The following is a 15,000-nucleotide window of genomic DNA, read 5'->3' on the forward strand; positions in this document are numbered from 1 at the left end:
CGCGTGTGTGTGTGTGTGAAAGGGATTACACAAAAACACCTTTCTCTGTAGCTTCCAAATGATTACGTATACGATAAATTTGAAACCCACATTGTTTGAATCAGCTCACTAATTAATTCCTGAGCCTTGAGATGGTGACGCAACTATTACATACAAGACCTTGCAGTCGAGACGGCAGGGCTTTTGGGTTACACAACCACTATTTACCCATCGGTCAGTGGTACTCTTTGATGTATACAACACTCACCGCCTTTACGCAAAGCCGCCTACCCATAAATCAAGAGATGGTCTCCTAACTGTTCACAAGCGAACTGTCAAACGAGCAATCGATGATTGGATAAGAATCTCAAGATCTCATATAATAAGGTAAGTTTTGGAGAGGTGATATCCCCCCACCCGTCATCGGACAGAACTTTCATTGCGTTATATCATATGAGCTCCGCCTCCTCTTTCTATTCCGGAGTGACGAGATTAGACGAGAGGACACGAGAAAAAAAATGGTCACGTGTTGGGCAAGTCGTTCGTTAGGCGAGCTTCGGTGTCTAACTATAACTCCGTAATAATACACACCTCACTACGCACATTCCCATCACCAAGCCACGCCTCCTATCTACCTACCGTGACACACGCAAGCATGGGCAAGATTCGCCCGTGTCACTACCACAACTACGATTCGCTCTCCCCCTACACACAACAATCAACCAACGCAATACTATTATTATTAAATTCATCAATATAACCATCACCCTACGACCAAAATGAACATCGCTTCGTTTAATGTCAGAGGTCTATCCTCTCAAATTAAAAAAAGAACACCTTATATCAGATATGAATAAATACAAAGTGGATAGAATTAATCTACAAGAAACAAAATGTGACGCACGAGAAACTATACTACACGGCCATAAACGAATAACATTCCCACACCAAAACACACAGGGAGGATTGGGATAGCTGATATCGAAGTCAATGACACCGATTATCGACTCATACTGGTTAGAACATGAGAGACTGTCCGTCTTAAAACTTAAGCCGTCAAAGAAAATACTTAATACAAACAAATCAACAACAATAATCAATACTCATCATCCAATCATGATCTCATCAAATACCAACGCAGACGAGAGAGAAATACTGTACAACATCACCGAAAAGATAATTAAAGAATACAATACGGATAACATCATTATAGCAGGAGATTTCAACTCCAAGATAGGGCAACGTATGGAGGGTGAAGAGTTTATAGGCAGCCACACAAAAGGCACAAGAAATGAAAACGGCCAAAGACTAGCCGACTTTTGCACAGAACACAACATGCTAATAACGAACTCCATATTCAAACACCCATCACGCCACATTACAACCTGGCAAGGGGCAATCAAAACGAAAGACAACATTATAGTGCCCATATATAATCAAATAGACTACATACTCATCAAGAAGCAACACAAACAATCATTAATAAACTCAAGAACATTCTCTGGAACCAACACATATTCAGACCACAGACTACTATCTAGTAACGAAAACAAAACCGAATGAAAACTACACAAAACACAGTTACGTTACAAGAGGCAAGAAGATCAAAATTGCAGACTTCACAAGCCTCAAAGACAAAAATATCCGTTCAGCCTTTCAAGCCCAACTAGAACAGAAAATCAAAACAAACACGACGACACCCATAAACCCGCCTGCGTCGTTTGAACTTATCAAACAAAACATCATTGAGGCGAGGGAAGCCACTCTACCAGAACAACCAAGACATACTAAACGTCAATATTGCCCAATCCTTTAATCCCTATCGGACAAACTAAAACAAATCAGACTCAACATCAATAGTAGCAAATCAGAAGAATCAAAACAAAAATGGAAAATAGAAAGAAACAAAACTATGCATGAAATAAAAGCTCAATCACTAAAGAACCACATAAACAAAATTGATGAAATAGCCGCTGAAATTCAAAAAGCACCAGACTGTATGTTAATGTATAAAGCAGTGGAGATCAAACAAAAGAAATACAGTAAGTTAATCATAACGGACGAAGACGGCAAAACAATGTGCGATGATAAGGATATAACAAAACGAATCAAATTATATTTTGAAGATATATACAAAGGAGACGACGAAATCCAACCATTCTATGATCAAAATTCAGCACTTGACACGCCCATTACATCAGATGAAGTCTGCGCGGCAATCGGACAACTAAACAACAACAAAGCTGCAGGACTCGACACAATCAAAGCAGAAGAACTAAAGTGCCTTTCCACTACACAACATCAAACATTAGCAAACATCTTCAATGAAATGTTCACACATAAAACACACATAGACATAGGAACTGGAAAATTAATACTTATCAATAAACCAAACAAGAAAAAGGAACCTGTAGAAAATCTGAGACCAATAGTGCTATTATCAACATTTAGGAAACTAATTAGCATCATAACTCTAAATAGAATCAGACCAAAAGTAGAAACATACCTTTCACCATCGCAGAGCGGATTCAGAAAAAATCGCAGCACCAGTGACATTGTTTGGGCCCATCGATGGCTAAAAGCAAAAACTCAAAAATACAAAGAAGAACTAACAATACTAGGAATAGACATGAGTTCAGCCTTCGACACAATCGACAGACACAAACTTTTAACAGCCATAGAGACATTTCTGGTACAAGACGACATTAAACTCATCAAAATACTATTAGCTAACACTTCTCTTGTCTTCACCTCAGGAAAAGAATCGACCACAATTAACACAACATTAGGAGCCCCACAAGGCGATAGCTTAAGTCCAATATTATTCATAGTATAATTAGAAGCAGCGTTAAAAGAATTAAGAACACATATACCCATAAGCAACAGACTAACAACAGAACTCATTTATGCAGACGACGTAGACTTAATATTCGACACAAAACATGAAGCAGAAAGATTCATCCCCATTATTTCAAATGTGCTCAAAGAATGGAACTTAAAAGTAAACGAGTCAAAAACAGAACTCACAACCATCCATAGGAATCAAGATAACTGGAAAAGTGTAAGAAAATTAGGAAACCTCATCAACGAAAACGAAGATATCCATCAAAGAAAACTTTTGGCTCAACGGGCATTCCAGTCCCTCAGAAACATTTGGAACCGTGATTTCATCAGTCATCAAAGAAAAATCCAACTTTACGAAGCACTCGTCCTGCCCATACTCCTCTACAACTGCGGCACATGGGGACTAACAAAATCAAACTTAGAAAAATTAAACGCACTACACAGAAAACATCTAAGAACAATGTTAGGAATATATTGGCCAGATAAAATATCAAATGACGACCTATACGAACGCTGCCAAAAGAGACCAATCAGCGACACCATCAAATACCAAAGATGGAAACTTTTCGGACATATTCTTAGGCGAGACGAGTCAATCCCTGCACAAACGGCCATGGAGGAATACCTGTCACAGAGTGGCAAAAAGTACGCTGGCAGAACACCCACCTCACTCCCAACATCACTAAACCAAGATCTTCAACAGTACTACAAACAACACCTAGACTCATCACAACACGACCAAACAGCCAGCACCCAGCTAAATCAAGAACCATCTCTTCCAAGACACCGCCATACCAACAAAGACCTCTCTCAACTAAAACTACTGGCACAGGACAGAGAGAAATGGAGAACCATCTCTATAGAAATCGTTAGATCCACTTGAACAAAAACAGTTCACGGCAAGCGCCATTAGGACTGCGACGACTTATTATTATTATTATTATTTTTTGCATTTCAAAAACTTCAAAGCTCCAATTTCTCATCATGCTATTTCTAAATTCACTTTTTGGGGTCTGAATCATCCCGACATAATACCGTTTTGAGACGGAGGGTCACATATTCTAGTCTATTTAGACTTATATGCTGGTCGTCAATAAGGATCATCCATTCTTGTTCTTTAAGTCCCGTAATCTTAAGAATATGCATATAATATGGCCTGCTACTAAATTAGTTATGCCACCTTGTGATTTAATGTGTAACCTATTCATTAGTCCTCATAAGGACTGGCTCAATAGGCACATCCAAGGGGTTTGGAACCGGAAGAGTAGGCGTCACGACTTTTCTGCCTTATTTAGCTGCTAGAGACAATGGTGTAATAATAATAATAATAATAATAATAATAATAATAATAATAATAATAATAATAATAATAATAATGATAATGATAATGATAATGATGATGATGATGATGATGATGATAATAATAATAATAATAATAATAATAATAATAATAATAATAATAATAATAATAATAATAATAATAATAATAATAATAATAATAATAATAATAATAATAATAATAACAACAATAATGAAGAAATTCATTTATATTGCGCCTAATCCTCTATACAAAAAAGCTCTAGGCGCATAACAATAACATCAATATCTCTCTCTCTCTCTCTCTCTCTCTCTCTCTCTCTCTCTCTCTCTCTCTCAAACGAGTGCCGTACCTGGGGCTTATCTCTCCATCCACAGTGAGGGATCTCGGCTTGGCCGCGAGTTTCCTCAGATCCAGCTTCCCTGCCATAGAGACATCCATGACTGCAGTGGCGTTCACGCTCATGGAAATGGGGAGCCCGGCCCCCGTTGGGATGACGAATCTGATTGGTTGGGGAGAGAGAAGGGGAAAAAAGAATAAATCATAACAACTATAAAAAAAATAATTGAGCGTTTATATAGCGCAATATCCCCTGAACGTGTTCAAAGCGCTTTACAAAGGGTTCCTGATCAACAGAAACATGCAACATGTAGAACGAGACATGACGCTGTTAGGCCATAATGTTTATATTTTTTCCGACAGAGACAACGCTGTTAACGGCTAGAAACTCATTTGACACTTGAGTATTGTGAGAGAATGTGAGTAATGAGCATTTTCCAAGGATTCAACTTTGCGCCGAGCGAGGCTCGAACCAAGTGCCTTCCGACCCAAAAGCGATTGTCATAGCACAAGACCACATAGCCGCACGAACGTGCATATTATAGAAGGCGATCCCGTTAGCAAGCTTGGTTTTGAGATATGAGTCAAAATCGAAGATAAAGTGTTTTCAATAGCAATACATATTATTCAGAAGAAAAAAAATTCATACCTTGGGTTGTAATAGAAATAAAAAGAAAAATTAAGGTGGTAAATGATCAGAAAGATGTGGTCTTCACCACTGCATACATAACTCAATTTATGAAATTTACGCATCTTTCCGGCTTTTCTCAGCCAGCCGCACATTTATTATAAGAAAATAAAACTAAACTGGCAAAGTGACGACAAACGTTTGGAAGTCTCTCATTCCTGAGGTTAAAAAAATATAAAATAATTCCATACTATTGACTACTATCAAATTAAGAAACTAGGGAGCAGGCATCGGTGAAACATAAAGACCCGAACAAGTGTGTTTGAAAGGTGTCAGACAAAGCAAGAAAGAAAAATATACAAGAAAAATACCACCCCAAAAATCAGTCGACCTGGACGTGGGATCGAACCTCAGACCTTCTGATTACCGGTATGGCACCTTTCATACACACGTGTTCAGTTCTTTATCTTACACCGGTGCCTGTCCTCTTATTTCTTAATTTGATATTTTCAACAACAAAAAAATGGAGCAACTCAAAAGTCTTCGTCCTCGTCCTCTCGTGTTCAATGTATGTGTTGTTTGATGCAAGCGTGTGTTCAATGCATGTGTTGTTTGATACAAGCGTCGTGTTCAATGCATGTGTTGTTTGATACAAGCGTCGTGTTCAATGCATGTGTTGTTTGATGCAAGCGTGTGTTCAATGCATGTGTTGTTTGATGCAAGCGTGTGTTCAATGCATGTGTTGTTTGATGCAAGCGTGTGTTCAATGTATGTGTGTTGTTTGATGCAAGCGTGTGTTCAATGTATCATGTGTTGTTTGATGCAAGCGTGTGTTCAATGTATGTGTTGTTTGATGCAAGCGTGTGTTCAATGCATGTGTTGTTTGATGCAAGCGTGTGTTCAATGTATGTGTGTTGTTTGATGCAAGCGTGTGTTCAATGTATCATGTGTTGTTTGATGCAAGCGTGTGTTCAATGTATCATGTGTTGTTTGATGCAAGCGTGTGTTCAATGTATGTGTTGTTTGATGCAAGCGTGTGTTCAATGTATCATGTGTTGTTTGATACAAGCGCCGTGTTCAATGTATCATGTGTTGTTTGATACAAGCGAGGGTTCACAGCAAAAAGCGCCTACCTTTGTGAAGAATATAAGTATTAAAATTTGTCCCAACCATCGGGAGCCTATGTGGTGTAATGGTAGAACGTCTGACCGGCAATCAGAAGGTCTGAGATTCGATCCCCAGATTTTTTGCGAACGTCTTTTTCTCTTGTATTTTTCTTTCTTGTTTTTTCTGGCACCTTTTATACACACTTGTTCAGTTCTTTATCTACTGAATATTGACTACTACTATGCATACCCACCCAGAGTCCATGAACTGTAAGCTTTGAGTATAATCAAGCTTGTTGAGGTCCGATAAATTAATGAGCGTGTCCATCCATTTCTCCATCGTGTCGAAAGGAAATGGGATGGCATTCGATTTGAGATGCCTGAACATGACCTCATTCCCAAACACCCTGCCATACATCGACGCCTGGAACTGTTCGGTGCTCTGTGGAAAGAGGATTCAAAGGTTAAAGTTCATTCTATGACAGTTTGCTATTGGTTCTTGGTTGTATATTTTTACATTTTTGTTCATTTGCATATATTATATATGTATACATTGTCGCAATAGATTCTCAACTTTGTGTTTATACATTTTTATGCATGCCACGTCTGTAAACGAATTTCCATTTTTTTTGGATGAATAAAGTATATTATTATTAATATTATTATTATTATTATTATTATTATTATTATTATTATTATTATTATTATTATTATTATTATTATTATTATTATTATTATTATTATTATTATTATTATTATTATTATTATTATTATTAAATCAAAACATAGCTACTAGTTTGTGCGGCTATGTGGTCTTGTGACATGTCACTCGCTTTCAGATCGGAAGGTCCTGGATTCGAGCCTCGCTCGGCGCATAGTTGAGTCCTTTATAAAGGCTGTTTACTCACATTGTCTCACCGTACTCAGTTGTAACATGAGTATCTGGCCGTAAACAGCGTTGTCTCTGTAAAAGGCCAGGTACTCATTTTACACCTGAGTACGTTGAGAGAATGCGAGTAAAGAGCTTTTTTCCCAAGGACTCGACTATGAGCCAAGCGAGGCCGGCTCGAACCCAGGACCTTCCGATCCGAAAGCGAGTGTTATACCCCTAGACCTAGACTATCTCGGAGTGTCATGGGCTGGATGAACTGGTCATCATGGCACCACGCCTAAACGATTTCAAGGCCCGACTGACATGGGCCCGCTGAAATACAACCAGAACATTGGTTTCTTCAGCGCCAACCATACAGATACAGATACAGGCCACATAGCCGAACACAAGGGAGAAGAGTTACCGCTGGGTTTGGTTTGGCTCCATAGACAATTGCTCTTGCCAGATACTTCATGCCGTCCAATCTGGCTCCAACGTCCAGTATATTGATGGATTGGCCAAACAGTTCCACTGATGAATAAACAAAAAATATCAACATTTATATGGTGCCTTTCCGTGCTCAATGCGCTTTACATCGTTTCATTTATTCCCTCAGCAGAAAGACTGGAACAAAATTTCCATTTCGTACAGTATATAATATCAGTTAAACATCCTTATTTTGCACTAACATACTATAATATGTCACTACTTTTAGCTAACTACTCATTCATACTTGAATCGAGTGGGGAATGCGTGTATGGTGCCTTATTCATCCATCTGACTACTGGCCACGCTTACCATTGCTTGACTTTTGTGAGAGACTAGCCACATAATAAATTCTTCTTTCAATCATACAGTCATGGCTTAAAATTGCAGGACGTTGTTATAAAAATATATTGAGACCACAATCTGTTATGAATGTAATTCTCATTTATTATTTCATTATCATCATCATCATCATCAGCATCATCATCATCATCATCATCATCATCATCATCATCATCATCATCATCAATCACGACCACCACCACCACCACCACCACCACCATCATCATCACCATCATCATTATTATTATCATCATCATTATCACGACCACCACACCACCACCACCACCATCATCATCACCATCATCATCATCATCATCATCATCATCATCATCATCATCATCATCATCAATCACGACCACCACCACCACCACCACCATCATCATCACCATCATCATTATTATTATCATCATTATCACGACCACCACACCACCACCACCACCATCATCATCATCATCATCATCATCATCATCATAATCATCACCATCATCATCATCATCATCATCATCATCATCATCATCATCATCATCATCACCATCATCATCATCATCACCATGACCATCATCAATACGCATCCATCAAAATGCGGGCCTCAATGACGCTAATATTAATCCAAAATAATTTTTAAAACTACAAAGAGTTTAAAACTGTGTCAGCGAGACTTATTCCTTGGAATACTAGATTCGACAGCAGCTCCAATGATTTGGTGATTGCCCTTCGATCGCTTCGTAAAGGGCAAGGATTGAAAACAATATAATATGTTTGTTTTGTTACATGACTTTAGACTACCGCTATCAACGCCCAGTATATTTTGTTTTTTAAAGGGTTTCACGGCACTTGCAACACATTCAGGTCATATCAGCGCCAGTATAAAGAAAGAAAATGGGATAGTAAACAGTTCTAGAATTACAATTAAAGCATCCAAGAATAAGGCAGACAAAGGGGAATTGGTTCAAATAGGGAACAGATGTTGATTCCAGTGTACTTAGTTTGAGATCACCTACAAGTCTCATCCAGACACAAGGACAGGTCCCAAAAAGAGGAATACACTCAAATGTTACAAATCATATATAATAGAAAAACAAAACATAATACAGTGCATAACAGGGAGATGATTTACAAGGAAAATAATATCATCTCTCAAATCTAACTATACATTTGACTGTTTCCCTCCCAGTCAGGGTATCCGGTCAGGGCCAGGACAAAAGCAAGTAATCTCATTCCAAGACAAAGACAGAAAGCAAGTTGGAAATCAGATATAGGGGGATAGAAGACACAGTAGGTAGCTCTCTGTCCACCATGGGAGATGTTTGTTTTGTTAAATGACTTTAGAACTCTACAGCTGATTAACGCCTAGGACATTTTGATCCCACATGAACAATCTATCAAGCTCAAATTCCAAAGTTCCAAACATGACCTTCTGATCCGAAATCAGGTTTCATACCACAAGACCTCATAGCCGCACATCCATCATGTTCAGATTCCAAAGTTCCAAACTAACTGCTAATCATTCCTACAATCCCATAATTTAAAATTATTGATGATAAATCCTTCGGCAATTCGGACAACAAACCTGGAACACATTAAATCAGTTCTTGAAGCTCGCTAATAGGCTTTTTTAAAAATGAGCTTTTATATAGAGCAGTATCCACTAAATGTGCTCAAAGCGCTTTACAAGGGGTCCCTGAACAACAGCAACATTTAACATTTAGGACGGGACATGACGCCTGTTAGGCGATGTAACCATTTTTTTCGGACAGAGACAACGCTGTTAACAGCCAGGTACTCATTTTACACCCGAGTACTATGAGAGAAAGTGAGTAAAGAGCCTTTTCCAAGGACTCAACTATGCGCCGAGCGCCAGGCTCGAACGCAGGACCTTCTGATCCGAAAACAGGTTTCATACCACAAGACCACATAGCCGCACATCCATCATGTTCAGATTCCAAAGTTCCAAACTAACTGCTAATCATTCCTAAAATCCCATAATTTAAAATTATTGATTAAAAATCCTTCGGCATTTTGGACAACAAACCAGAAACACATTAAATCAGTTCTTGAAGCTCGCTATTAGGCTCTATAGAGTTTTAAACGATTTCTAAAATTACACATGTTTAAAAAAAATACTTTGGATAGTTTTTAAGCATATGTGTACACATCGTATTTTTGAACGTGATATTAATAGTTATAAAAGCGGCATGAAAATAAAACAAAACTCTAAGTCCTTTAACACGACATCGTCAAATACTGTTGGAAAACAGATAAAGGGGGATAGAAAAAAAAACAAAACAGAAAATGCCTCCATTCCCGCTATGGAAGGTCAGGAACCCCACAATGGGAGGTCAGGAACCCCACAATGGGAGGTCAGGAACCCCACAATGGGAGGTCAGGAACCCCACCCAGAGGAAGACTTCTTACCTGAGAGGTTTGTAGAAATGGAGTGTACATGTCTTGAATTTTGTGACCAAATAATGTTACTATCTGAAGTAAATCCTGTATTTATCTTGTTGATCAAAACAGACTTTTCCACATTTACTGATGTATTCATAGGGCTGAGGTCAAACTCTTTTTCTATCGTTAACCTGGGGGGAAAATGTATATATTGTCAACTGGGGTGACTTTGCCTCTCGGGAGGACATTGTCTAGAGCTGCCAACTTGAAATTTCCAAAAATTAAATTCGTAGTTCCAATGGGGAGAATGGAAAAAAAAAGCCACGTTAAATAGCTTTAAAAGTAATAGTAGTAGTAGTAGTAGTAGTAGTAGTAGTAGAAGTAGTAGTAGTAGTAGTAGTAGTAGTAGTAGTAGTAGTAGTAGTAGTAGTAGTAGTAGTAGTAGTAGTAGTAGTAGTAGTAGTAGTAGTAGTAGTAGTAGTAGTAATAATAATAATAATAATAATAATAATAATAATAATAATAATAATAAAAAATAAAAAAATAATAATAATAATATTTGTTGTAGATATTTCCCTAATTAGAGGACTTGATTTTTTATCAAAAGAAATAACGATCACAGAATTAAAAGTAATCTAATTTACCAACGCTTTAGAGGCAAAGTCACCCCTTGAGACAAAATCACTCCTGTTGACGGCGCATTATCAAATAAACTTTCAACTTGATCTTTTATATAGCGCAATGTCCACTAAATGTTTACAAAGGGTCCCTGATCAACAGCAACACGTAACATATAGAACGAGACATGACGCCTGTTAGGCGATATTAAAATTTTTGGACAGAAACAACGCTGTTTACGGCCAGGTACTCATTTTACACCTGAGTACCGTGAGAGAATGTGAGTAAGGAGCCTTCTCCAAGGACTCAACTAGGCGCCGAGCGAGGCTCGAACCCAGGACCTTCCGACCCGAAAGCGAATGTCATACCATTAGACCACATAGCCGTACCTTGAAATGGCCTGAGCCAGGGCCTGTTTGTGTGGGTTGGAGCTCTCCTGTAGATTGGTCACGTGACTGTAAATGAAGGAGGCCACGTGGCCGCTGTCCTGTCGATTCAAAATGGCGACGATTCTCTGTATGTTTTCATCCGGGCACCGCATCAAGGACAAGTAGGCGGCAATACGCAGCTCGGAGTCTGAATTTGTGTCTGATAGTGTGCTCCACAGGGTGGTGTCCTGTTCGTGTAAAAACAAGTAGGTAAATAAATAGGTTGATTAATATATATACATGTGTGAATGATGGAATAAATACGTATTAATAATACGTAAGTATAAATGCATTTATAAATACATAAATCAATATGAATGTATGTATGTATGATTCCTGTTGACATCAGACATTCTGTTTGATGGATTATCTATATTCCTTCATTGAATACTTAAGGGACGGGATCTTATGGTGCCGTTGCAAAAGGGCATGATTTGTTTTTACTATATATATATATATATATATATATATATATATATATATATATATATATATATATATATAGTGGGGTCAGTGGGGTCAGAAAAATATTTTCGACTGCACCCGGGATCGATCTCGGCCTCTTTGCGTGTAAAGCGAGTGCTTTACCAACTGAGCCAATAAGAGCGCCCTAGTCTCATAATATAAAAATGTTATTTTTTTCCATTAAAAAAAGAACAAAATACCAACCGTTGAACATTTCTGGACCAAAACCCTTACTGAGCCAAAGAAAAAAATAACTCTCTCCTTACCAGCCATTTTCAGGATTTTCCTCAAAACTTCACACCCAACTAACACAAAAATAGATTTTTTATCATTCAAACATAATAGCAGTAAAGTTCTTGTCTTACATAATTTCTATAGCAAAACATGCTCTACAACACACTGTTCATTTTCTTTAAATTTTATGATGGACAAAAGAAATTTGAATCAGAAAAATGTTGGTTGTATCGTAACGAATGTGACGATTTTCCTATAGTTGGTAAGGAGAGGGATAATACAGACAAAACCCAACACTTGATTTTATAGCAGCTTTCCTATCACGACAAAATACCGTTCTCAGACGATAAAACACACACCATAAGAAACTAAAAATTGAAGTAAATAAAACGTATTTTCCACTGTACGTGCTCAAATCACTTTTCAAGGGGTTCCAAGCCAACAGCAACACTTAAAATGTAAGACGAGACAAATCGCCATATATGCGACATCACAATTATTTTTTTCGACAGAGACAACACTATAAACGGCCAGGGACTCATTTTACACCTGAGTAAGGTGAGACAATGTGAGTCAAGAGCCTTGTCCAATAACTCAACTATACCTCGAACCCTAGACATTCAGCTCACGACAAAGCGAGTTTCATACCACTATGCCATGTGCGGCTATGTAGTCTAGTGGTATGACACTCGCTTTCGGATCGGAAGGTCCTGGATTCGTGCCTCGCACGACGCATAGGTGAGACCACGGAGAAGGCTTTTTACTCACATTCTCTCACCGCACTCAGGTGTAAAATGATTACCTGGCCGTTTACAGCGTTGCCTCTGTCCGAAAAAATATGTAATATCGCTTAACAGACGTCATGTCCCGTCCTAAATGTTAAATGTTGCTGCTGACCAAAGACCCCTTGCAAAGCGCGTTGAGCACGTTTAATAGTTTAACCCTCTCCTTACCACCTATTAGAAAATCGTCACATTTGTTACGATGCAACCGTCACTTTTCTCATCCAGATTTCATGTCTTTTTGATATAGCTATAAAAACTTGACATTCTGTACTAGAGTTTATATTGTCGAACAATAATATGTATAGAATGTGCTTGTTGCTTTTCTGTTTGAGTAAAAATTGTCTGTTTTTGTGTTGGGTGGGTGTGAAGGATTGGGGAAAATTCTGAAAATAGCTGGTAAGGAGAGGGTTAAATTGCTCTATATAAAAGCTAAATTTTTTTAAAAAGCTCAATACCACATGACCACATCCTTGCCAGACTTACATCAGCATCACAGGGCATCCTCCTGTACGCCTCAGCAGCTGCGACCTTGACCGTTAAACTGTTGTAGCGTGACGTCATACATCTGTTGATGGCGGCGAGTGTTTTGGTGTGTTGGCCAGCGTTTCCAAGACTTCGTAGAAGCAGAAGAGTCTGTAATGGGAAACAAAACGTGTATGATGTCAAAGCTCTGGTTCCAATCTCATTGGAAGTGTAAAACCAGTCCTACGGAGGACTTAAAATAGCTTGTGTAACTGGTCCTCTCGTTTCGGAGTGATGGCATATTATTTTCTAACCTAAATAAATTAAATGCTGGTCGTCAATTCTGCCGACCAGCTACAAAACCCCGTTTATTCGAAATTGAGTCACGTTTTATTTGTTTGTTTTTAAGGGTTTTACGGCGCTTGCAACACATTTACGTCATTCGAAATTGGGTCAAATTGATATATTTATATCATTGTGATCAGACTGATACCATTGATCTACTCACAAAATCTAAAAAGTCAATTCTTAAAAATAAAATAAAAAATTAAAAATATAAAAACACCGCATGTAGCTATTTTTATAAGCTGATGAAACGACAAAACCCCGTATGTCCTGTTATACTGGGTTCCGTCGTTGTATTGCCTTAATACCATGACAAAACCCAGTATTATAATAATAATAATAATAATAATAATAATAATAATAATAATAATAATAATAATAATAATAATAATAATAATAATACTAATAATAATAATAATAATAATAATAATGATAATAATAGATCTTTATCGTCCATAAATATAGCGATTTGTCAATTAGTTACACTTGTTATAACGGTTATATGATAACTATAACATTGAACAGATATATCACTCCTACTTATTCTCTCTCTCTCTCTCTCTCTCTCTTCTCTCTCTCTCTCTCTCTCTCTCTCTCTCTCTCTCTCTCTCTCTCTCTCTCTCTCTCTCTCTCTCTCTCTTCCACGCGTGCGATATAATGGAGTTATAAGGGGTTCGTGTCCTTGTACGACAGAATGAAGATCATCCATCTTCATTCTTTTAGGCCCCGTAACTATAAGCACATGCCTATACATCCTGCTACTAGCATAGCTATGCCAATTTATGATTCATTATGTAGCTTATTCATTATTTATAAATTGACGGAAACACTGGTTTTACACTTCCAAGGAATTTTGAACCAGAAGAGAGGAAGGTGTGACGTCATGACTTCTGCTTCCAATTTGAACAGATATATAATAATTTACAAGATGAACACTACTTTTTTCAATTGAATGTCTACCTTTAGGCGTAATATAATACGTTTTCCTATAGTATACATCAAAGAAATCATTTATTCGGCTCCAAACCAGATGTTGGAATGCTTATCATGAACAAAACAAAACAAAAACAGTTGTTTTTGAATCCAACACGCCAAATAAAAGCTACAAATCACATGACAAGAGCTCGAAAATAGATTGGATTTGCTCGTAGCTCGCCATAGCAACCATATTGAGGCGCGTTGATCGAAGAAAGTTAAATGGTAAACACATTGTTACACATGTAAGTAAATATTCGTGTATGTCGACGTTCAAAATTATATTGGCTGCAACGTTTTCCCGTTAAAGATATAATCATACAGGGAATATGGATAAGATGCTAGTCGATCGCAGAGTATTTTACGCCAGATCTGAGAGAATAAGTT

At 37.8% G+C, this 15,000-nt stretch overlaps 1 protein-coding gene across 1 annotated transcript in view; it reads right to left on the bottom strand.

Moving 5' to 3' along the window:
• Positions 1-15,000, bottom strand: part of LOC144960178 (uncharacterized) — a 72,352-nt gene that overhangs the window by 34,210 nt on the left and 23,142 nt on the right. Inside the window, exons 11-16 of the mRNA XM_078893200.1 lie at positions 13,315-13,464; positions 11,309-11,535; positions 10,329-10,492; positions 7,510-7,616; positions 6,469-6,656; positions 4,494-4,643 (exon numbers count right to left, since the gene is read on the bottom strand). Coding sequence (XP_078749326.1) covers positions 4,494-4,643; positions 6,469-6,656; positions 7,510-7,616; positions 10,329-10,492; positions 11,309-11,535; positions 13,315-13,464 — 986 coding nt within the window. The remainder of the gene's footprint in view (positions 1-4,493; positions 4,644-6,468; positions 6,657-7,509; positions 7,617-10,328; positions 10,493-11,308; positions 11,536-13,314; positions 13,465-15,000) is intronic.

Source organism: Berghia stephanieae, chromosome 14 (genome assembly GCF_034508935.2).
Source record: "Berghia stephanieae isolate SIO BIC M18660-M18661 chromosome 14, UCSD_Bste_1.3, whole genome shotgun sequence".
NCBI classification, from domain to species: domain Eukaryota; kingdom Metazoa; phylum Mollusca; class Gastropoda; order Nudibranchia; family Aeolidiidae; genus Berghia; species Berghia stephanieae.